Consider the following 26,182-nt stretch of genomic DNA (forward strand, 5'->3'; position numbering starts at 1 on the left):
TCATTTGATATTCAGAGTGTTCAATATTCAATGCTTAAACCCTTCTACGCATTTGGAGATTGCATTTGACAAAAACAACAACAGAAAAAAAAACAATGAAAATAGAATCAATGTTTGTAAACAAGCACCTTGAACTACATTTTATTCAGCATTTTCGATACATGCGTTCTTTATTACGCCTTCAACATTCTTGCTTACGGGCACACATTTTATTGGCGCTTTATCTCTTCGGAGTCGGGTAAAACCGAAAAAAATATATACCGAACAAAAAGAGAACAATGACGAAAAAAGTACGTGCTTCAAATAAATGCATTCGAAATGCAGGCGAAATCAGCACAAGCGACAATGGCTTCGATACTGATAGACATGAAACGCAGCTGAACCACTCAACGATTCGAATCCAAAATCGGAAAATAATTTTCTTTTCTTTGTAATTCACGACACAAATTGAGTTTTATGAGAAATTTCCCGTTATGGCGGCAATCCATTAAATTGAAGTTAGTTCAAGAGCCGTAATTGCAACTAATTTACAAGTAAATGGCAATTTCACTGTCAATAAAACGGAATCTGCGAGAGCGATATCGATATTGTCATTTGTCAACAATCGATGCAATGCCTTCCAATTTGTTATCGTCGCCAATTATTCGCATCATTCACGTTGCAACTCAAACGAGAAGCACAAAAAAGCCTCGTAAAAATCTTTGATTTAATATTCGTTGCGGTTGAAGTAAGAGTCATTCTATTGCGCATCGAAATAATTAGGCGCTACTCCCGTCTTATTAGCCAACGAATTGCATTTTATTGGAAAATGCCACTCATCATGTTATCATAAAGGCGAAGTAGCGGTGCAATGACGCAGGCCTCTCACATTCACAATGCTCTTGTCTCTCTAGCTACATTTTGGCATGCATTAATTTTTCTTCTGCAAATTATTGCGATCCATTTCAATCGATAGTTGACTTCATTACTTGCCCATGTATTTGTATGGAAAACCAGTAAATAAGCCACTAAAGTTAATATTATGTAAAGAGCGAGTAGTCGAGCCATATCTTTGTTGTGGCAAACTCTTGACAGAATTGGCAAACGTTTCGAGTTTTGATAGGAATCTCGAAATGAAATACAAATTATTTTGTGAATTTTCATTAGCATAAAAACCAAATTGATGAAACTCGCGTAGCGAAATACGAAACAATAGTGCTAGCAGCGAAACCAATTTACGACGATGGAAATGTAAACGCAGTATGTGTGTGTGTGGTTGTGTGTTGACAAGTATTTCGGCTTTTGATGTGCTGGTTATGGAAAATGGATTCGATCGAATAGCAATGAACGATGTGCTTGCGTTTTGCTGTGATTGTTTCGTCGGCAACTCTTATTCCGTTACTGTCACAAGTGATGTATATACTTGTTTCGATGATAGTATCAGTCGCAGAGGTCGGCAATATTTTTTCCCATTTTTGATATTCTTTTGTATTTTTCGCCAAAGACAACGGGTAACAAAACCAATTCCAAAGACCGTATGATTCGATTTGCGATGGTTTTGATGGTGTGAGATGGAGAGAACACGAAAAATTGCTTCTAAATTGCTAACATTACGTCGTACAGTCGAAATGTGGACGGGCAAATGAAAACCCATTTGGATGCGTCCATATTGATATCCGACGTCTTGTTATTGAGTCGATTCGGTGTCTTCGATTCGGAAAAAAAGACAAGATATCCGGAAAATATGGTCGCAATTGAAAAACCATCAATATGATGCGATGCGAAGGAATCGGCAACGGCAAAAGCGAAGAGTCATTAGCCATCGCCGAGAGAGGAAGACAAGTCCATTACATTATGTAATATTAACTACTTCCTTGCGATGGCGATTGCTGTGCTGTATGTGATCCGAATAAGTGAGACAGTACATCAAACACTGAAACACATACGGAATTTAATTTTATGGTCGAAATTGTTTCTGGTTCGCCATGCGCCAAGAACATACATGTGTGAAAGATATCTCACATTTGAGCGGATATTAGAATAGGATGCGCGTTATGGTGAGCGAGAAGGGGGAGAGGGAGAGAAAATGAAATAAAAAACCCGACAACGTTGAAAATCAGGACGCAGATTCTCTGATATTGCATGGGAAAACTGAATTGATGTCAATACCATCGAGTTTTTTTTCTTCTTTTCTTATTTTCCACTTTCTGAAACGTGCGCGACACATATTGAAATCAGAGCGGCACTGCTATTCGGTCGCTCTTGTCTTAGATCCATTTTTGTCTGATTTGGTTGTCATATTTCATGATATATAACTTCCGTTTTCCATAAAAACTAAAACTTCAAATGAGCCTTGAAAACATTGCATTGGTATAAAAAAAATCGAACCAATTTTTTGGATTTTTAATCGAATTTAACAAAAATTGTCCTATTTCGAACTGTTTGCTAATTTGATTAAATCCAGTGAGAGTAGCTAAATTAGTAGCACACTGCCAATGACATACCCGAAAAAGAGGAAATATCAAGGGTGTGCGTGGTTTCATCATTTTGTTACGCGTACAAACTGTGCATGGTCTCACACTCAAATGGCTTTCACAGGCCAATTGTCGATTTTACGTTATTTCAGTAAAATGTTATGCCTCGCACACACATTCACATATCAATGAATCCGAAAATTCCGCTTGTGGCTGCAATTACCGATTTGCTGTAGTAAACGGAGGGAAGTCATTTGAAAAAATTTATTATTATCAAACACATAATTTTATTGGGTTCAAATCGAAAAACTTATATCCATTCCGAGTAGTGAGAGTACATTTATTTGGCGGTTTCATCATAAATTGCTGGATAATATTAGCCGCGTACACACGATAATGCTAGACTCGGATAAATTGAAGCGAAATTCTGAATTTATGGGCTTGGTACTCAGCTAGCTGTTGTTCGAGAATCTGATTTCAACCACAACATAAATAACCAGACGCAGAGCGGTCCATTTCGTAGCGGCAAATACGAGAAATGCTAGAAATCCCAATCAATATCATATTTCTTGTGCTGCTGAAGCAACATCAACTGCATCATTTTCACATGCATTTGTTAATTTTTATGGTTTTTTTCGGTTCTTGTTAGCATTTGATGCAGCCCCTTTTGATCTGGCGTCTTCTTTATTAAATTTGGTTTGGTGGTCAAACTTCCTATCCGTCGAAGTTCGAAGTTGCCATTAATTTGATTAGGCGGATTTGATTTAATTGCGTATAGTGCTCTGATGGTGCAACGGTCTCGTGTGTTTTGGTTGTCATTGACTCTTGGCCCATTCTTCGGGTTCACATAAAATAGAGGAAGCCGAACATTTGCAATGCAAATTGCTCGCACTTGTTCAGCACGTTCTCAATACATTCGATCGATATAAACAAATCGCTAGCACCCCTCCGAAAATGATTGGCGTGATGTTAGTTTTTGTATGGAAATGGATTTATTCAAGGCCGATTTCGTATAATTTACCATGGACTATTTTTCATTTGCGGATTTATTCATCGCATAAAAATTGGTACCATTGATACTGTGATACTTTTCTCTCTGCATTTTTTTTTCAACAATGCAAAAGTTTGTCAAAAAAAAGTTTTTGCAAAGAAAAAAAAACGATAAGTTAACGACTTCAACCGAAGCAGAAGAGTTTACTTTGGAAAATCCTCACAAAGTGTTGATAATCCCTTTGTCGCGGCAAATGAATACGGCAGTATCGTGCGCACAACAAGAAAGAGTTAAGCTGCTTCTATGGTCCTTTGGGATTTTCATTTCAATTATAAGTTTACATTGACACGTAGAAAATTACACGTGCAAATCCATGGCGAACAAAAACCCGTAAAAGATCACATTTTTAAAAAAATGCTGAAATAAAAGTGTTGATGAAATAGGTTTTCAATAACGCATCGATTTTTACATAGTTGAAGGGCGTTACCAACCCTTATACATGCGCATTTCTCTGACCAATGGTCAATGAACGAACTACACGCATACGAGCACCGACTAACGCTTGCCATTCACTTGTTTTCTGCCTTTGACCGCTTGTACCAGCTCATGTAAACACCGAGCACTGGCGAGATACACATATGACCGACGCATACACACCACCACATGGACAGTGTGGCTTCGATTTTGTCTATTCCTTCACTGCTACATTATCCGTTCCGCTCACCACACCTCTAACGCTGCCGCTGCTTCTACTACTACTGTTGCTGCTGCTATGGCATTTTCAAACGGCCCTAAGCCTTGAAAACTACTTGGAAAAAAGCGTGGATTAATGTATTGGTGTTGCTCCTCTACTGACCAATGCGTATAGCCGCTATAAAACGTTCCATAGTATAGAGCATGGGATTGGATATGTGTGCACACTGCACAGTCGCTAGTTTTCGAAAGTCGACTGATGTCTGCGGCGTGTATGTATTGTGAGTGTCCCTTGGATATTTGGTTTCATTGTATGGATGTGAATGTATGTTTTTCGTCATCCAAGCGATTTTTGTACCTACCCCCTTGCTTCGCTCCGCTCATCCACACGCTGCAGACGAAAGAAATCAATAGCAAAGTGAAAAAAAAACTTACCGTACGGATACACGTGTGAGTTGGATACTGAACCAAAAATGCTGCCATAAAAAATGAGACACTGAAAAAAACGGAGTCATAGAGATATACCAAAACTTTTTTTTTCGGAAAAGTTTAAATTGACAGAGCGACTAAATGATTGTATATATATACGCCGCGTCTATTTGATAAAATAAAAAATGCAAACGGTAGATACTGCTAATTCGGATCTTTCAAATGCGCTAATATTAAACATTATCAACGAAATGGCAAAGTTGTGTTTTCATGGCAACTCGCATTTTTAGTGTTCCATTTCAAAATGCAGTTTCCACGCAAGCTACACAAAAAACCACTAATGTAACAGCAGTGTTTAATTGGGAATGCAGGATTTCATTTCAAATTGCTGAATTGTAGTTTCCATTTAAATTTTCATTTTCAATTTGGCGGTTTGAATTGGTTGAAATGCATTTATTTTAGATATTTCCACAAATGAAATCAAATTATTTTTAGCAGAGAATTAAACGGCATGCAGTCAAATGAATTTCCTTGTTGAGTGCAACATTTATCATTGATGACTTCATTTCGTCGTGCGCTCACTTTGGCTGAAATTCTCTACAGCAAATTTTTGCGAAATTACTCGCTTGCTCGGTATAGAATGATATTTTTTTGACCGCAGATGTTTTCAAACGAAAAATGGGAATTTATTCCAATTGACGAAATTCATGTGGCATCCCGTAATGACGCACCGAACCTATTACAATTTTCGATGAATTTCCGAATGGATTCATTTAACGTGACGAATGGCCAGACATTCCCTCTCATTTTTGGCTGCTGAACAATCGCAGATGTATTTCAGGTTCGATTCAGTTCAATTGAATTGAAGGAAGGAAGGTTGGCGATAGGCAATTCGCCGCACAGCCAAAAATATGGAATATCTTTTTTGTATTGTTGCCGAAATGAGGGTGGGTCATTTTGTGATCACACATGTTGCTTGTGTGGCTTTCGATAATACTGTGGGCCCGAAAATTTCAAATATTAGACCATCAAAAAAAAACAGAAAAAGCAAACAATTCCGAACACAGCAGTTTGAACGAATGAACGAGACTCCAAACAAGTTTTGCTCTTATTAAATTGTGTGCTACAAAAAATCGTTATTGTTTCTGTTCAAATTATTATTTACTAATTGTTTCAAAATGTCGGTTTACATCAAACATGTACTAGCTGTTGAGTTCACTTCTTTTTTTCTCCTCTTTTTGTTCCCATCTCTTTAAACCCAAATGCACATAAAATCAAAGTCAACTACAGAAAGTAATAACAAAACTTTCATAGCAGCACTAACAATATAATAAATTTTATTTTTTGAATGGGTATACAGAAAGAAAACCCTGACGCAAAATGATTCCAATTACAATACTAAAGCACAGAATGTTGATATTGTTTGAACGGTATTGCACCTTTTCGATCTCAATCGGGGTTTCGGCTACGATGCACACACACATACACCATTCATTCTAATAATTGTCGCTTGAGTCGTTGCGTTATGCAATTTTCCGTGCCGCATTTTTTCAACTCACGCATAAGGCACACACACAAATGCTCACACATTCCGAAATGTGTGAAGAGAAAAAAGAAATCCATCGAATCTGGTTCACCTTCAATTACAAAACATTACTCACCGAGATTTGAGATTTGCCTTTGCCGGAATGCAATTAGGGTTGCGAAAATACCTTTTAAACGATCAACAACGAGAGAGAAAAACACATTCTTTAAACTGTTTTTCAAGCAATCACATCGTAAACGAGGCGAAATAATAAAACTGAAGTTCATAACAGAAAAAAGTATAATAACGCTCGCGACGCACTCTCTCAGCTGAACGCAATGCGAATTTGGGTTATGTTTACCGTTTTAATGGAGCGGTTTATCTTTGATCCAGTTATATCGGCTGTGTTGGTTTTGTGCGTTTTTCCCTTGTTTTTCATATATGTCGATGTTAATGGCTCACTTCGAGTACTTGAATGTTTATTTTAGTTTTTCCGGTGCAGTGGCTTAAAAACTATTTTTGACGCACAATTTTTTTCATCATTTTCGTTCGCGCTTTTTTCGAATGGAACGAACTTGTTTTTTCCAGTATAAACATTTTCCACAAACTGTTGGAGTTTGATCCACACATCTACCCGAAATAATCAGTTTGTGTGTTTCGGGTCAGTTATTTTAGTCATTTTGAGTCAAACAAATGTGAATTATTTGGTTCGTTAGTTAAAGCTGATAGCAAATCTAAACTGAGTAAAAATGCTCTTTTTGTCGTACAAAGACGAAAAAAAATGTTCGGATGGGAAAAATGTGTTAAAAGGGCAGTTTCGGTTGAGTGAGTATTGCTGCGAGCCGAACGGAGGTCCGATATTGAGCAATCAATTAATAGAAATGCGCACAATCGAACTGTGGGGTGAAAAGTATTAAGCCAACAGAAGCTGATGTGCGCGTTAAAATAACAATCGAAATCCAACAATTGATTTGGTTTTGTTTAGAATGATTCAGAAGTTAGAGCTAATACTTTTAGCGCTAAAACCCTTTTTGATGATCGAAAATGGCTGAGCTAACACAACGATTCACAATTCATTTGCTACAAAAACTTTTTTTACAATCAAATGAAAATATACTTATGTAGCGCAACTATTTTGATTGGAATCAAGCAAAGATCGCCATAGATTCGAACTTTATGACTTTGATTATTACTTTTCTTCTGATTAAAATCATAATTTAATAGTTCATAGCACCGAAAATTATACCAATCACACATTTATCTGCTTCGAAACAACAGAAATCAGCATAATATTTTCTCGGTCGCGACATTACTCCATAAATTGATGGTTTTATTTAATAGCCTTCATTAAGATTCTCGTGGCAATTAATATAGAAATTACAATTAGCTGCCATTGATATTCATTGGCGAATGCGTTCGATTTTATCTGCATAGCGAATCGCAATGTGACGTAAACCGCTTGCAATCAATTCAATCGATTCGCTTCGAAGCCATCATAATGTGGTAGAAATATGGAAAAACCAATGGCCATATCGAAAAATACCGTATCTATTAATCCTTTTGCCGGGAAAGGGTGGATTGATCCGATGTCTGAAAGTATATGCAACGAGCGAGTGAGACGATTCTATTTATTCATGACTGAATTGTTTTTTGTGTATCAGATGTATTTCCCATTGATTTTGACAGTTTTGCCCAAACCAAAGCGAAATGTGTCAATTGCATTAGTGCATCGATTTGATGTAATGCCGTCAATATCCATTTCACATTCAATAAAAATGAATGCTCGGAAAAAGGGGTAAACAGCCGCACAGGCAGACCAGACCATACGACATTTTTATGCAGGCACACACACCAAACATTGACAGATATGAAGAAAAAATAACTCAATATTATCCAATATTTGGAATTGCAATGTGTGTACCAGTTTTTCAATATGTTCGAAGTAAGCAAAGTGTATGAATTCTATGAAAAAAAACGTCCTTTTGATTTTGAAGTATGTCATTTGTCAAGGTGTTCATTTGCGGATCAAGGACCAGCTTCGTTTTGCGTGGCAAATCAATTCGATGGAATACGTAGTTTGCTGACGTCGAAGTGCCAATACGCATCTCCCAGACGTCGTATTTTTTATTGAATTACAAGTTCGGTGTCCGTGCACACACACAAATACACAGTCTCCAAATGAATCAAATCCCTCACCACCAAATATATCATCAGTGGAAAGTTTTTCTTCTACCTCAACAGTGGCCAATTTAATGCGTTTTTTTTCCTCTTCTATTGCTTACGCAAATACATCTGGAGATATGTTGGTTGGTGGCTCACAGACTGGGGCCGACGATAATTTGATAAGTATTCGACGTCAGGGATTTATTAATACTGTTATAAAAGCGCATAGCGTTCGGTTTCCTTCGGATGGCAATCCTCTTCATTGATACTGTTGTGCGAGTTTCTGGCCATCAGCGCACATAATCGAATTACATAATGCCGACCGTCGAATCCATCGATAACAAACAGAAATCCGTTCATAATTTATTCAGCACAGTTTATATTTTTGGTTTTGGTTTTTATTGCTGCATTCGATGCCACGGCACAAGCGCGCCCAGCCAATAGTTTTCAATTAATCGGAAAAACTGTACGAATAATTCACTGCAAATGGGTGCGAGAAAAACCGAATCACTTAAGACACTTGAAGTGATTTTTCTTCGCTTGGTGCGAAAATAAAAACCATCGAAATGCTTCTAATGAATTGCACCATTAATTTCTTCATCGCTGTTTATATCCATGTATTTAGGCGACTGGTATCGCAAGTCCATGCATGCGACGAAATACCAAAATGGTTATTTTGGGGTAATAATTATAATCTCGCAGTGAATTTGTGCCAAAGTAGCACTTAGCAAAAAGGACTTTTATTAGGAATATCGCTTTCGAACGAACAACGACCACAAAAGCGAAACGGAACACAAAACTACCGAATTCGGAGGTGGTTTGGTTGGTTGCTGCGATTGTATTTTACTAGTTGCAAAGTGTTCACTCGCACTCGCACTCGCACTCACACGATACATTGCTTAGCCGCAAGCAAAATTATCGTCGAATGTGTGAAAATGAACGTAAATGCTTCGCTTTCTCGATGCCCTCACTTCGCCTGTGCACCCGTATAAATTTTGACATACGGTTTCTGACACTAACGGCCAAAGGGTAGTACTTAAAGAGATTATACTGCTGTGTGCTTCTGTCGATGCTTGCATCGCCTGGAAAATTCCATAAATGTTACATTTAGACATATGGACCAGTGAGCGTCTGTATTTTATTGGATATGTATTTATATTTTATTAAAATCCGCGAGGTTATCCACATCCTCACATTTTGTTTATTTGTGCAATTGGTCGCAACACCAGTTGAGAATAAGTGAGAGAGTGAGAGAGAGAGAGAGAGGGAGAAAGAGAGACGACTGTTCTCATTTTATCCCTGTGTCACATTTGCCCCGTACATATTGAATAAATATTTGATTGGCTTATTCTCGTGTGCATTTAACAAACGCATTTGATTCGCCTATGTGTAGTTATTCTCAATCGATACCAATCCAATGACATCACTAACGCCCGCTCTCGTTCTCCTTCTTTTCCATTTTGCAGCAGAATCTGAATCAACAGCAGAACCTGGAGCTATACAGGATATACTAACATGTGGCTCGTGTCAAAAAACATTTGCACTCGGCGACATCGTTAAATTCATTCAGCACAAAGTTTTGCAGTGCAACAAAGAAAATTATGGCCAGTGCTTCCCACAAGGTAAGAATTCATCACTCTCACATTCGGTCACCTACATGGAAAAGAATAAAAACGTTTTCAACTATTGATTTTAACAAATTCATTTCACTTAATTTTCAAAGGTGGTACAACCGGTGACAGAGACTCAGAAGATGGTAGACCGTTGAGTCTTGTAAATCGACGGCCGTCGATTTCAGCGCCAATTTCCACACGAAAACCATCCAGTTCATCGTCACGCGTTCACACACCACCTCTAGCTAGTCCTGGTTTCTTGAGTGGTGACGGTGCATCGAGCACACCAAAAAGACTAACACCTGATGGTGAGCATCAATTTTCTATGGCATCTCTAGGTTAAGCTATTATACGCACCCGTATTCGAGGAACAGTTATTTTTATACCGATTTTTTTTTCTATTCAATTCATCAACCGCAGATGAAAACGAAAACGAAAATGAAAATTCCGAATCAAAACAATCGGAACTCAATTCGTTAGAAAACAACAGCAACTCAGATGATGAACAAAAGCGTGGAAATAGCGCAGACAGCAGTAACAGTTTAGAAATCAAACGCGAACGAAACGAAAACAGCAGCACAAAAATCGATGGAAACGACGGTGAAACCAACACAGTAAACAATGGTAAGTCAAACATGATGCTTTTTTCTCTATATCTTTCGAGAACGAAAAATATACGACAACATTTTTGTTCTCCTTCTAACGAGCACATAAATATTCAACGAAGACGAATTGACCGTGGCAAAAGAGTGACCACTTTTGTTTGGTGTTTGAGAAAAATAAATCATTCCCTTTGATCTTTCGATTCCCCTAACACATAAAGAATATGACAAATAGACGTGCGACACAGTGTTTTTGTAGCTCAAAGTTCTTTTGAAGAATTCCACCAGACAGTTGCTACAAAAGAGACAACAGTTTCACAGTGTTTCTTTGAAAGTGGTCATTTGTGACGCAACCCCTTTGGTTGCATCAGTTACGAAACGCACGTCTAGTTGGCTCGTGACTATTCAAAGAAAAGAAAATAGAACTTTTCGTGTTACAATTTGAATGGATGGCAAAGGGTTCACAAAGTAGCCTTTGTCCATTTGCCGACTTTGCACGGCAACGGCGACCAATTACTGCGAATTAAATATTCACAAAGGTGCTGAAACGATTTGAATCTCTGACAGTGCCATTGTTGGCGGGTAATTGAAGCATGACATGATATTCTCTTTGTAGCGAAGCACGTAAGCGAAATATGAATCTATTCAGTGACCATAAGCAAACCGGAGTTACTTGAACAAAATTCATATTTTTCCGTCGATACTTTGAGCCTAATTATTTAAAACGTATTTTTTTTTTGCATTGAACATATGACAGCATTCTGTTTTGATTGAATTTAAATGAAAAATAAAAAACCGACAATTTTCAATGCTGCGGTTACGGCACACAGAAAAAAAAACGGAAATATATGTCATTAGTATCGCTGCACATCTGCTACTGTCGAAGCAATCATCGTATTTTTTCTCGTCAGAACCAAATGCTCCAAAGAAAGTGAAATCCGAATAAAAAATCTAAGAACTTCTTAGGCATACCATTTACGATGGAAAACGTTAAAATAAAAACGTTAAATTATTCCTTCTTTTTTCTTCCTGGAAATTTAAAACTCAAGGGAGAAGCGCACGCTCACAAAGTTTTTTCTAACCACACGATTTTTTCTTAATCTCCTTAAGATTGTGTCATTAAAATTCAGTGCGTTATGCGCGTAGTGTCTGTCCATACAATAAAGAAACACTCGACGCCCAGAAAGAAAGAAAATGTTCAAACTGAAGCTATTTCTATAAATGTAGAAGAGATAAGGAAGGCGGATGTGTCGGAAGATTTCGAGTGTCAGACAAATAATTTGCCGTCAAAATAACAAATTAAGTTGAAGTAAATGATAAAATCGCTTGGTTAACCCGTGATTTTATGCTCGACCACCTCTTACTCGAGGAGACTTGCTGCATCGATGCCGCACATTAAACGTGTAATCAATTCGAATGGAGAACGCAACAAGAGAGGAAAAAAATGAAACAAAATTACACATTTTATCATTTAATACACATTCGTTGCGTTCGTAATTCGCACACCTTGGAATCAATTTTCCCAATTGTCTCGGTTAAATGTGTTTCTCTTTCAACCAATAATTAAAGTCGATGTGCGGCTACATTCAAAAAACCCACTCAATGTTCACGGCTATTGACTGCGTCGGAAACACATACGCAGCAACATTTTCGACTGGTCTCTCGCATCGATTCCATTGTAATGTATCTCATAAACACTCCGTTCAAACATTAAATGTAATGACTCAATCTAAATCATGTAAAATTATACAGGCAAACCAAACAGTCGGCATCGCAAAATCTACGCGTCGAACATCCACTCACACACCAAATAGAAGTGAAATATAGAAAAAGAAACGACGCAAATATTAATAATTCAACAGAATTTATCCAATTTTTTTTGTTCATAGCATTTTTTGCCCGCAGAGTGAGCGAGATGAGTGTATTTATATTTTTTGTAGTCATTCGCATGGGCAACGCGCTGCAATTCCCTTCATCATCGATTGCAGTGCTCTTGATTATAAGAGATGACGAGGTGTGTGTGCTAGTGTAAATACAGACATTTTACAATAGCACAATTGAATTTCATTATTTGGTTCATTTATGCGGCAAAAGGAGTTCAAATCAAGATTACATTATTGTCTTCTCTTTTGACCGATCTGGTGTCATTCGGTTTTCGATGGCAATGCACCGCGCACACAATTTGAATCTACCCGCCTGCACATACCGGCGCACATTTCGATTTTACGTGTTTCACAGTTATAAATACAGGCTATTTGTATAATATATCGATAAATGATAAATTCGTTGGAAATAATTTCATGTTTTTTCCATTATTTTGCGGTCATATTGTTTGTTTCTTGGGAGCGAGCGAGCATACGAGCGCACGCTCATTGTTTGGAGTGAGCGCGACCGCTTGGTTTTATTTTGTGATGAATTTTAAATGAGATGAACGATTTTGTGAAGTATTTGCATCGAATCGTCATTACCGACCACGTTCACTTTGCATATCGCGGCTCATTCAGCCTCGTTTAATAACAATATATGTTGACCAAAACGATCGATTCCGATGACAGAACCTCGTTCAATCCGTGCAGCCTCAATCATTTTCTACTATTTGTTTAATGTCAGCGTGCGCATTCACGAAGAGAAGAAATTGCATGCAACTCAAACACTTACCACTGTTACGTTATTAATCGCGTTCGGTGAATGGCGACGGCCGAAAAAGAAAAAAACAACAACAAAACGGCCTCTTTTCATTACAATAGTTCAAAGCAAATTTTTCTTATTCGGCGTGTCTAAATATGCAAATTAAATGGCAATAGAAACAAGCCGATGCCGAGCCATTGAGAAATCAATGCAAAATGTGAACGTACTACGTGTTGATAGAAGATCATTTTGGTGAAGACATTTTGCTTTCTTTTTCGGTTAGGAGATTGCATTCTCACTGCCAAATAGACCAAGTGTGTTTGTTGATTGTTTTTTACACGTATATTATTGTTTAACCGAAAATGAAAACAAAACAAAAACTAGTACCATTCATCGAACGATCCGAACGCAACGCCAATGGCGAAGCGCAAATAAAAGGCAACGAGCGCACTCACACAAGTGAGAGCCTAATTCAAATTTACACGAAAATTTATGATCGCTTTGTATGTTAATTCGTATTAAATGGAAAAATACGATGATGATGTCAACGCTCACATTGCCTGTTGAATTTATTGTTGGCACGGAGAATGGATAAATCGATGATCTTCTTGTGGCTTGAGCAATGCAACCAACGTTACAAGTAAATAAAGTGCTCAAAATCGAGTGCATAAAAATGGTATTAATGGCACCGTATAAAGTGTAGCTACACCGAAACACACTTGATTTGCATTTTTTTTCTCTTCTCGTTGGCTCTCGCGATGATCGCTTAAATCTTCTTCATGCGATTGCAGCGAGACGCGTCAAGCCGACACACAATCAATGTAATGCACTACATAATATATCGCCATGTCGATTGACATGCGGTTCTTCTTAGGCAAACATTGCCGAATGTGCATCGATGCTGAAATTATGGTTATTACCGAATGGAAGAGTGATTGCCGGTGATCGGTGCGCTCATACATATATGCTTTAGAATGTGTCGCACACATAATTTATCCAGAAAGAGAAACATTGCACACATACACACACACCAGCTCAAATGGTCTCGGTGTTCTTGTGCGCCTTACATAAACAATTTGCATGCATTGAATTCGCGGCTCGAAGCGTGAATATTTATTCAAATTCCGCGTACTTTTTATTTGTTCAAAAGGAAAAATTGACATGAAAAAAAAAAATGCCGAAGCGATTTATTGAAATAATATTTTGCGGTGCGAAGTCTATTTAGTGTGTTATAGCTGCACTGGTCACACAAGATAAATGTGCGGCTGACTTTTTTTGATTTATGCCCTGTCGTGCATTACAAAGGAAAAGTGATTCTGAACGACTTGTAAATAATTAGCACTTACATCATTGAGGCGTTGTTTACAGTCACTTTAATTGCCGTCATTTGCTCATTTGTCAATCGCTTATAAATTAATCACGCGTTAACACGTTGTCGGTGCAAATCAAATGTGTGTTCTATTTTGCAGTTATTTTTTCTCCTCTTTTCATGGTGGAACTTCGTAAATTATTCGATTTCACGCAATAATGTGACATTCTTGATTCGCCGAATGAGCTACGCTGCACAATTGTCGAATGGGCCGAAATTCAATCAAAAGAAATGTTTCAAGCGCATTTTGAAGAAAAGAAACTTATCGAAAAAGAAAATCAGTTCAAAATGTCGAAGAAAAAAAGAGCGAGCGCGACTCAAACGGCCGGATTCCGAACGGCCTTTGTGCCTTTGCGCCTCTGTGAGTGAGTGTGTGTCTGTGTGAATGGATTGAAAAGAAAAGCGCGGATAAAAGGCAGCCCTGTGTGCAAGATATGAGCAGCTTCTGCGATGTGCCAACGCCAAAGAAAAGGGTCATTCATGCGGTTTAATCTTTAGTGGCCACTTATTTGTTCCGGTTTTCGAGTCTATTTTCATAACTTCGACTTTGCGCTGCACTGAAGCGCCAATCCTCTTGTTCAGTCACCTTTTTTTCGCTGCACATACAAACAGAAAGCCCAGTAAAATGAAGAAAAAAAAATGTTTATCACAAAAGCGGATAATTTTTTGCATTGTTTTTCGCATTTCAAAGTACAAAGAAAACGGCACATCATACCACCACCATAATTCCATTGTGTGAAACTGCATTCGTTGACGTCGCCGATGACAGTTTTTTTCCCTTTCCTTCTTGGCACTTTTGATGGCTTTTGTTTCACATTCGAATGGAAAAAGTGACAATGAACATTGAAAAAATTCGAACGGAATTGTGGTATCTTTTCACCCTCATAAACAAACTCATGCAAAGTTCGTCGATATTCTCTTTCTCGTGCTGGCTCTCACTCGCACACTCGCTTGTTCGGTCGGTCGGTCGGTCGGCTGCATTGCCTTTTAAATAGAACGGCTTTTTCTAAAGGCCATTTGAATCGATAAATGCAACGTGCATACAAAGCAAAGAATACAAAAGGTCCGCTCTTACATAGTCTCTCATCATTCAATGGCTATCCGACATAAATATGCTGAATACGTGGGCCTTTTCCAACGCGCTTCGCTTCCACGTTTACGTTTCTTTTTTTTCTCTCTACTTTGTGTTCCGTCTCGTTCTCGTTTATGGATTTCGCAATCACAATGCCCTTACGTAAGTGCGGACGGCTTATGCAACAACAAATATGAAGTGCAGTCGAGTTATTAGCAGCAATTATTCAACATATTCATCATACTGTGTGCACCCTCAGTTATTTAGTGTGAATGCAGTCGTGTATTCGTCACAGCATTTTCGAAATGAGCTCAAACAAATGTGGACTCAATTTTTGTTTCAAGGAATATGCGCATGTAATACTTTGGCTGATTTTCTTCTAGTCAAATGTGCGTTAATCCGATGATAAACCTCGTCCTCAAAAGCCCCAGACGCAAAAACTCGTGAATTCGCATTTCTCTCTCTCACTCTCTCTCGGCATGTGTGTACGGCTGAACCAGAGACAAAAGGGTTTAATTGCCTCAATTTAAAAGAGAGACGAATACATTTTTGGCCGATGGTAATGCGCATCAAGATTCACATCTCAATGATTTATCGTGACAATAAAGCGTGCAGTGGTCGCTTTACACAACAAAAGAACATGTACACCTCATGTAAACGTACAAAAAAACTTTTGTTTTTATCCTGAGCAATTTTTGATTGACACGTTCAAAAATTAAGTGAAGTGCCTCTATCGAAATGAAATCAGCAAAAATTTCCAGGTGGCGCTTGATACGGAGAAGTCCATCTGTAGATTCAATGCAATTGACACCAATTCGATTAATTTTTTTTCCCGAAAAAAAGGAAATCAATTTATCAATAGAACGATTTAATTTCATCCGGTTGCAATTTAACTATTGGATTTCGTCAGAATTCAAAATAATGTCTAATTGAAATGTGATATTTTGTGCCAGTCACAAAAATGACCCAATGCAAAAGTGCACAACATGCGGGAAGAAAATATCATATCATATTTTGTTTGGTGAATGAGGCACGACCATGGTCGCTGTTGTTGGCTCGATGGCCTGGACAATTTTATGGATATGACATTTTAATGTTCAGCATTTTTATTGCGCCACTGCATTGTGAATGGGAAATTCAGTGCGCTAGTCTCTCGTCTCTCTCGGTGTGTGTCTGTGTGTTTTTTTCCGGCATGCATGCTGTAGTCATAAAAGCAAGTGGTCTTCCTCTCATTCTCTTTTTCTCTTGTCACATTTCCTTATCGTCTGCACAACGTCCGCATAAAATGCATTATTATGCAATAATAGAAGAACTTGGTTAGTAAAACCGCAAAACGAAAAATGATTCGGCGATAAGAATCTAACAATGGTTTTGCATTTCACAGCAACGGCAGCAGCAACAGCTAACCCTAAATCCAAACAGACGCGTCATGCACAAAAAAGGAATGTTGGCAGCGGCATGCAAACGCCGCGCATTCTCTTCAACAACACAAAAACACACACTGTTTGAATGACCGAAAATGGTCAGAAGCAATGTAACTGCGAACGCATAAAAAATGAGATATGAAAGAAAAAAATAAATAAATAAGAAAACAAGGAAAAACTTTTTTCTCGCTTGGTTTTGTGTTTGTGTGTAATAAATACGAAATTGTCTACCGCCCGCAGTAATTTTCAACAAATATGACAACAACACACAGAATGGCTCTCGGTTCTATGCGAAGTAATCAGCTTTTTAACATTTTCTATTTTCACAACGGAAACATTCTGCATGAAGGCGCCCAACACAATCGGCCAACAAATGCAAATACAAACTATGTAGAACGTTCGATATGTAGAAAAAAAGATCGAAGCGAATATTTTATAGGCAATTTCCTATAGCAATTGAAACAATAAGCACTGATTTCCTTCAGTGGTCTCTTCCTGATTTTCATTGAAGGGGCGAGCAGCTGGAATCTGATAAGTTGCATGCTACTGATATGTCAGTGCCCAAAAATCTCTTTTACTCCATACACACTCAATTTATATAAAGCAGAAAAAATATAAGAAAAAAAACAATGAATATGTCACATGAGAGCAAATCGACCCCATTTGGAAAAAAATGCATGCATCGAATGTGTGGCCATGTCACTCCTGGATTTCCTTACGATAATCGATTGCGGTGGTCTTTCGCTCTCTTTATCTCGTCTCAAAACTGATGCTATTTTCCATGGTGTTCAAACCACTAAACAGATCTTTTTCACATTTTTCATCTTATTTATTTTAATGCGAAAGAATATCCGATACGGGTTACGGCTCTCTAACGAACTGAAAAAAAGTCTGTTGAAATGTGAATAAACATGAGATTTAACAGTAAGCGGACACAAGATGAAAGATGATATGGAAAAGGGTGACTTTGATTGAAAAAAAAGAGTCCGTGAAGAAATTCACTTGGCCGGAAGGGTCAAACTTCGTTGCAACATCTTTTGATCGGGTGACAATAAGTAGCTCTCAACATGATCCAATACACAAACATCTATGCGAAACTTTGATGGATTTGTTTATGATTGACCGCAAAATTGGGGAGGGGAAAAATGTCGAAAATTGCATGTAACTTCTAGTGTTATGTAAATTTGATCATAAAAACCATGTTCGAAAAAATCAACATCCATACGCCAATCAAATGGATACGATAACATATTTATTATGTGAGTGATAATGCCCATAAAAAATGTATATCGTGCGATATGAATCAACTTCGATGGCTAACTGGACAGAAAAAAAGGAAAGTAGTCATAAAAAAACAGCAGAAAACTTGGGGTTGATCGATTATATGTATATTGAATAGCATTGTGTTGAACACAGTTTATAATCACATTTGCCTTATTTGGCTAACTGAAAAGAAATCGCTCGCCGAGTGAAACTTACCCCAAATAGTATGCCAAGGACTACTTGTTGAATTGCATTTGATTCAACAACAAAACCAAAAGGAATGTATTCCATCAACAATTTTTCTTTTCAATTGTACACTGCGACATGCTTACTATTCATTGCTTGGTTTGTTTATGTAAAGCAAAAGCTGTGAAATGTATTTATTACCGTAAATATGTTAAATGAAACGTAAGCAAAGCGTACATATCGTTTGAATTGGATTGAGAGTTGGAGGATATCAGAGCAATTGATTGAAATGGTAAATCGCTTCGATGAGCACTAATAATGCGTTCAACAAAAGAAATTGGTCCGCACGTTCAAATGTGCATTGAAACGCGTGTGGGTCGGAAAATTACAGAGTACCAGTTAACCTAGTTCCGACGGTAATATTCATAACGGAACCGAAAAACTTTGTAAAAAGTGATTGAAAAATCCGAATGTAACTGACAGATGGAAAGTTTTACCGTTTGCTGAACAAATGCTCGTACAGTTTTGAATCGGACATCGCGAATACGCGTTTGATACGCTAAAAAAATTTCGATAAAATATTGACGGCATTAATATTTGAAATCATCCCTCCAAAAAAGCGATATCTAATCTCAGTTTTGTGAAGAGACACTGACTGCTAGGGACAACGGTCCAATATTCGATTTCATCCAGCCAAATCACAATATCGATTCCATATCTGAGTCACGTCCACGTTGCCATTGCCGAGCATTGTGTGCTTTGCTTTGTGGCGATATGAATTTTTCAAGAAAATATTTCGGTTCCGTTACAAATTCAAATTCAAATATGTGGCCGCTGCAAGCAGATGGTGTCGTTTAACACAGCATATTTTTACGATTTCTCTTTTCTTTGCACAAGCAATATCACCGAAATGAGAGCACTTTTTTTAAATTGACAAAATGAGAAATCTGAAAATATCGGACATTTGTGACAATAATACCAGAGTAAAACTAACATTTCGAATATACGACCGATGGTAAAGCCAATAACATCTTGTTTCTTTTTTGTCATCTCGTGCATGTTTGACATCAAATATCCATGTCCTTTCGATGCAAAAGATAAATCATTATGGTGAATATATGGATGCTGTTGTTCTATATATGTGCGCAAACCAATAAAAATGGCCAGAATAACACCCGTTGCAACATTGTTTTAGCTTCGCATGTGTTACACCCATTGGCAAAAAATATTTTAAATTCAAAATGGAAAATCGAAATTTGGTGTAGTGTTGTATGTGTGTTTGGTGAAAGCGTGTGAAAAATGCATGCTACTCTATCGAATCACCCTCGCACTCTTCACGGTTTTGCTGTTGGCGAAACGCATTTTCCTCGAGGGTGTTAATGACTTTGCAACATGTTCACCACATAATCCATTGATAGTTGCCATTTTGTGACCACAGCCAAACACAAACCATCATTTGCTTCGTTTTATTAAATTTAACAATTTTAATAAAACAAAAAATAAATTCAAAAGCTATTCCGTGCATTTGCGATCCGAGTTGATTAACGATAGACCCGATTGACGGTTTAATGCCATAAATTTTTTCTGTTGTTGCCTGTTCAAAATCTCCTATAGAAATGTTCATTGTTAGCAACTGTCATAGTCGAAAAGCAAAAGTGTGCTCGAAATTATGGGTTCTTTTCAACAAAAGTGAAACGAGAAAAAATAGTTTTGAATATCCTTTTCGGATGTCATCACTTTTTCCAATGGAAATATGTTGAGCGGCGAAAGTTTGATTTCATTTTATTGTTTGCTCCTTCGATTTCTACCTTTTTTTCTTATTTCCTTCTGACGTTGTTTTATGTAATGACTTGTAATCGAGAGGCCTGTTGCTGTGCACACGAATGTTGATCCCAACATAAATATTACCCTCAATTAATAATTCTAAATGCGCGTGACGATCGTGCTTCCGTTTTTTCACGACTTTTTTTTTCTCTATATCCCTCGTTCTCTCTCGTTCGAATTCGTCAAATGCGTCAGACTTGAAGAGTGTACAATTTTGATAGTTACCTACACGTCGTTTACACCAAATGGGCGATCTGTTAAGAGAAACCAAAGAAAAAACTGTTTGTCTCTTGTTCGTTGTTTTTTCTACAGTCTTTGTTTAATTTTTGAGCACACGATGCTGATCAGCTTTCAATCGTCGACGGATGTAGGCAACGCATTTATTGAATGTTATCTATTATTTCCCTTTTTTTATTTCGTTTGTCTCTCCTTTCTCCGGAGTGGAGGTAAAAAGACGAAAACCGTTCTTAGAACACATTTCGTCAGCTTAACTGCGTTTGTGGATCTATCGAGTCGCTCGCGCGCGCGTGCTCATTTTAAAAACTTTACGATTTTTATGATGCACACCCTTTTCTCTGTTGTGATATATCAACTGTTTGCCGGCTGCTGGTGCACATCAATACAGTGAAAGAGGGAGAGAGAGAGATAGAAAAAAACTCACCAGGATAGAGTGAAATGTATTGTTGTGCATCCTTTCGTATCATATGGACTCAAGCACAATGGTTCTTTATTATTTTGAATACCATCATTTCATATCGAAAAAAAAACGCTATATTATCGCGCTAAATGCATGCTCGCGCAGCTAGAAAAACACATCCACGAAATAATAATTTCGAAAATGTAGTTATTATCCACTGTACAAACAGTCGCCAGTGACGCCCTGTCTATATAGAATGAGGTGAAAAGAAATGTGGAAATGAATATCAAATTAGATGCGCGTGGATAATGAAATGAAAGTCGCAGTTGCACTCGAACGCTCAAACCTTATTACGTCCACGGAATAATAATTAAGTTTAGATGCGTTCATCTTGCGCTCTAGCTTTTCCATATGGTTCGATTTTCCAATCGTTATTTTACTCGCTCGTTTGCACTGAACTGTATGCCGAAAGGGTTAAATAACTGTTTCTAATCGAATGGTTTCAATCCCGCTTTTTTTGAATATTTTTTGTGGTCATCTAAATTTTTTCTTCCGTCGAAATTCTATTTAGAATCAATATTTTAAACTTTAATCCTTTTATTCTTTTCAGAACCCATCAACTACGTCTGTTCGACATGCAAAACAAAATTGAGTTCAGCATGGCGTCTCGTGCAACATGTTCAACATGCGCACGGCGTTAAAATCTACGTAGAATCATCGAATAAGCATTTGATTGAAGCCCAATTGCAACAACAACAACAACAACAACAACAACAACAACAACAACAGCAACAGCAGCAACTACAAGACAAAGAAAAAGACAAATGTTCAAAGAATTCCAGCTCATCGTCCGATTTGAGCAATGCAAGCAATCAATCGAATTCGATATCGAATCAGAAACCAAACGACCAACAAAATGCAGCGCTTTTAAGACACCACCCGTTGTTGCCGCCACCAGACATGCACGGCAATCCATTCGGTTTGCTGCGCATGCCATTGCCGCCACCGCCAGTTGGTCCATTCTTGTCACGATCACATCATGATTTCCGCATGGAACAACTCGTCAGCGAACAATTCCGTCATCATGGTCTCAATTTGGCAGCAGCCGCAGTTGCTGCAGCCAATTCCCTTGCTCCACACAATGCGGGGTTTCAATCGCCTGGAAGTGAGCGACCAGCATCGACTGGCGGCCGAGTCTCTGCATCAGCTTCAAATCCGAATCTCTCAATTGAACCACAAATCGATTTTTATTCACAACGATTGCGCCAATTGGCCGGCACAACGAGTCCAGGAAACAATTTAGCAAACGCAAGCTCACCAAGCCCACAAAAACAGCAATCACCAACGTTTGCTAGCCCATCACCATCGCAATTGCCACCGACTCCGTTGACAAATAACTCACGGCCGCAGAGTTTGACGCCACCCGAAAAACACACAACTGATGTAAACAACGATGAAGCTCGTACTATCATCACAACACCACGTTCGGCATCCACACCACCAAAGGAATCGCAATCGAACGATGGTGTGCACGCTTGCGAATTTTGCGGAAAGAAATTCCGATTCCAAGCCAACTTATTGATACATCGACGCTCTCACAGCGACGACAAATCGTACAAATGCAACAGCTGTGATTTTACCTGTTTCCAAGCATCGAAATTAAAGCAACACTTGAAAGTGCACGCAACACCAGAGGATCGTACCAGCAACGCTGGTTCAGTTGAGACATTTGACGGAGACGAATCGAATCCCGAAGATGAAGAAGATGTCGAAGAGATCGACGACGAAGAAGATGAAAATGAAGAAATGGAATATGAGGCTGAGGACTTGAGCGTTGGCAGCAAGAGCGAGAAGCAATTCGATATGAAACGTGATTTGCTCATGGGACATCCACCATCATCGTTGGTTGGTGAGCTCATGGATAAGTTCGGTTTGTCGAACATTCCACAGTATTCGGAAGCATTGAAACAGGCATGGCAAGAATCCAACAAAGCACTTCAAATGCAATTATCAATTAAAGATCGTGACAATAACAATAGCAGTGCAATGGCTCCACTTTCCGACAAACTTAACGGTTTGCCGGCCGCATTGCGCTTACGCGAAGAATTCGCAAAGAATATGCTACAATCGCAACAAGCACAAACACCAAACCAAGTACCAATGTACAATCCGAATCCATTTGAAAGCCCGTTCGATTCGGCCAAACGAATGAAACTCGACAACAACGAATGGTGGTCATTGCCCGGATTGCACCGCAACGATCCGTTCTTCGAAAATCTCAAGGCAAAAACGCACAACATCATCCCAACGTCGACGGCCAATCTCATGCACAATCCGTTGATGAAAAAAGAACACAAACGAAATGATACGTGCGAATACTGTGGCAAAGTGTTCAAAAATTGCTCAAACTTGACAGTACATCGTCGTAGTCACACCGGCGAAAAGCCGTACAAATGTGAATTATGCTCGTATGCATGTGCTCAGAGCAGCAAACTAACGCGTCACATGAAGACACATGGTCGTTCGGGTAAGGACGTTTATCGCTGCCGATTCTGTGATATGCCATTCAGTGTTCCATCAACGCTAGAGAAACATATGCGCAAATGTGTTGTGAATCAGAACAAGCATTTGAAAAATATGTCAGCGGCCAGTGGATTGAATCCACACTTCCCAATGCCTCCACTTCCAACGCTGGCCGCAATGAATGCCAGCCTATGCAACAGCGTTCCAAGCATCAACGATGACGACGGTGTAACGAATTTATCGGCCCATGCCTCATCCAGTCTATCGACGCCAGTATCGCTGCCGACGTCAGCACTTTCATCGCCGTCATTGTCATCACTATTACCTCAGCACCATCAACAGCAACCGATGTCTATCAAAGAGGAAGCTTGACTTTATTCCAATTGGGCAGCTGCTTATCGTTTGCCTCCAAATCGAATGATGTCAAGCATCTTCTAACGATCGAAAACTGAACATAAACGTTATTTATTTTGAAAGGAAAAAAAAACACAATCAATCCCTTGCAAATGCGGCAATACACATCGGTTATTAGATATTTATAATTCGTGTGCACTTTGAGAAAAACAAAATGAATCATTTTTATCATTATAATTATTATTATCATTATTATTTTCAGTAATCAAGTATTTTTTTAGTTGAATTCGTTTTAAGAAAAAGCAAAAATCACCAGCTGAATTGAAGAGAAAAAAAGAAATGAAATACAGAGGCATTAATACCAAAGTCAAAGAAATGAGGCACATCTCCATTTTAATAATTTAATGATGATTACGACAGTAAATCGAGAGGAATCATGCAAAAGAAACGTAATTTTAAAAAGACATATTAAATACATAGTTAATTGAAATGATAAAACATTTAGCGGGCAGAAATTAAGCATCACTAGGTACGTACTGTAAATATTAAATCCAATATAATCTAGATAAGGCATTTGATTATAATTCGATACATTGATATGATTTCAATGCATTCTGCATTTGCAGATCAACACACACACACACACAAACAACATTTTAAACAAATGAAAGTTCAAGACAACTTTTTAAATTAATGAATCCAATTTAATGAAAAAAAAAGAAGAAAAAAGAAAATCAACATTCTCATGTCTGTATATGTAAAGAAAAACTTGAACGTAAGACGAATTCAATATTAAACGTAGTGTCAATTGTATGAAAACCACACATACACATCCACTGGAGAAAACAATTAGTTCATTTTGCGAGAGAAAACGTTTCACTTTGCCCTTTTCACTCCTTTTCACCCTATACAAAAAGAAAGCAGTTTCAAAACCACTTGTTCGTATCTATTCTACTAGCAATTTTAAATCTAATTTAGATCGTATTCTTAATCGTAGTGTATTCTGTATAAAAAAAAAGATGGATTTTTAATAAAAATCACACATAAAGTATTTGAATCATTGAAAATCACCGTTTTCCCATTCAATTTATTTGTTTGCTTTCGTTTCATTTTTCTCCTCCTCCATTCGGTTGGCTTAATTTCTTTTTATTTTTTTATTTTTTGATGATAACGTTTTCGGAATCCAAATGCACGAGATTTGCTTGGCATATTAATAGACACACACGCAGAAAAAAATGCGATTCCAAGAATGCACTTACTTACTATGAAGTCCTTTCCTCGATTTTCCCCATCGAATATTGTTTTCACTTTGCCTTTGCGACACCTCATAGTTTCTTTTTGATTAGTTTTAATGTTGCAAGTTTTATTTATTCGTGTTTTAGTTAAACCGTACACTTGAACGAAAGGTAAACGCATACAGTTAAGTAAGAAATAAGGAGCAAATGATGTTGTTTTTACGTTCACAACAATTAAGCAACCTGGAAAATTAAGAATGCGAATGTATCGTTGTCTATTTGATAGAAAGAAATGGTGAAAGGAATACTTGGATAGAAAAGTTAAAGGTATTTAAAAATTGAAACAAAGAATGGTATTTCACTTGCGTGTGACTTTTTGATTTTGTTCGTTTCATTGTATTTTTTTAAGACTGATACAACTTTGAACAACAACAAATTAACTTGTTTTATGATTTCATTCGCTATTCAAAGTTATTTCGTTGATACAGTAAGCAACTGCACGCAAGATAAATCTTAATTGTTTGATTTCTTAAAATAGTTTTTACCAAAAATCTCTTTATTTACTTATTTTTATTCCTGTTATTCACTTAATGATATTCGATCACTTTTGAGCCTGCAGTTTATACGCATTGATTACAAAACTATGCGATTCGATAGATTGCAGTTTTGAAACGGATCAATTTTGACGAGGAAAATCGATAAGATGACTTCATGTTGTGGTATTCAATTCACCACAAACAGTCCCAATAGAAGTTTAAAAGAAAAGAAAAGGCAAGAAAACAAACAATAAATAGACGTTCTTCTTAAAAAAACAAATGGAATTAAGATTATCGACAAATGAAATTATATATCACTAATTGATAAGTAACAATGAATGATGTAGACACCGACACCTATAGTGTATTTGAATCTGTGTACAATTTTGTTAGACATAAAATGCAGTAATCAATTCAAACAACAAGATAATCCCATTGAATACTACATGATAAACGTAGATTCAATAACAATTAGACGTATTAATGAGAGAGAGACAAAAAAAATGTGAAAAAAAATATGCAAAACAGATCATTTAAATAAATTTTCGGAAAAATTTAAACACCTTTTGGTTTTGGTTCATTTCCATTTGATCACATTGGCTGAATTTGATATTACATTTCAGGTAAAAGAACAAATTGACATGAATTAGGGGTGTTTGAAC

The 26,182-nt window shown here is 37.7% G+C and overlaps 1 protein-coding gene across 3 annotated transcripts in view; it reads left to right on the forward strand.

The window, feature by feature from the left end:
- The window catches only part of LOC129568281 (B-cell lymphoma/leukemia 11B), a 65,299-nt gene extending 39,977 nt beyond the window's left edge, over nucleotides 1–25,322 (forward strand). For 2 of the 3 annotated variants that reach the window (XM_055445955.1, XM_055445954.1), the window contains exons 2-5: nucleotides 9,721–9,876; nucleotides 9,978–10,175; nucleotides 10,288–10,491; nucleotides 21,483–25,322. In XM_055445955.1, the coding sequence (XP_055301930.1) occupies nucleotides 9,721–9,876; nucleotides 9,978–10,175; nucleotides 10,288–10,491; nucleotides 21,483–23,767 (2,843 nt within the window). In that variant the 3' untranslated portion in view covers nucleotides 23,768–25,322. The remainder of the gene's footprint in view (nucleotides 1–9,720; nucleotides 9,877–9,977; nucleotides 10,176–10,287; nucleotides 10,492–21,482) is intronic. The other variant, XM_055445956.1, reaches the window with a different exon arrangement.
- The last annotated feature ends 860 nt before the right edge of the window (nucleotides 25,323–26,182 follow it).

The sequence above is a fragment of the Sitodiplosis mosellana genome, unplaced genomic scaffold, assembly GCF_009176505.1.
Source record: "Sitodiplosis mosellana isolate CC-2019 unplaced genomic scaffold, AAFC_SMos_1.0 Smas_scaffold_18, whole genome shotgun sequence".
NCBI classification, from domain to species: Eukaryota; Metazoa; Arthropoda; class Insecta; order Diptera; family Cecidomyiidae; genus Sitodiplosis; species Sitodiplosis mosellana.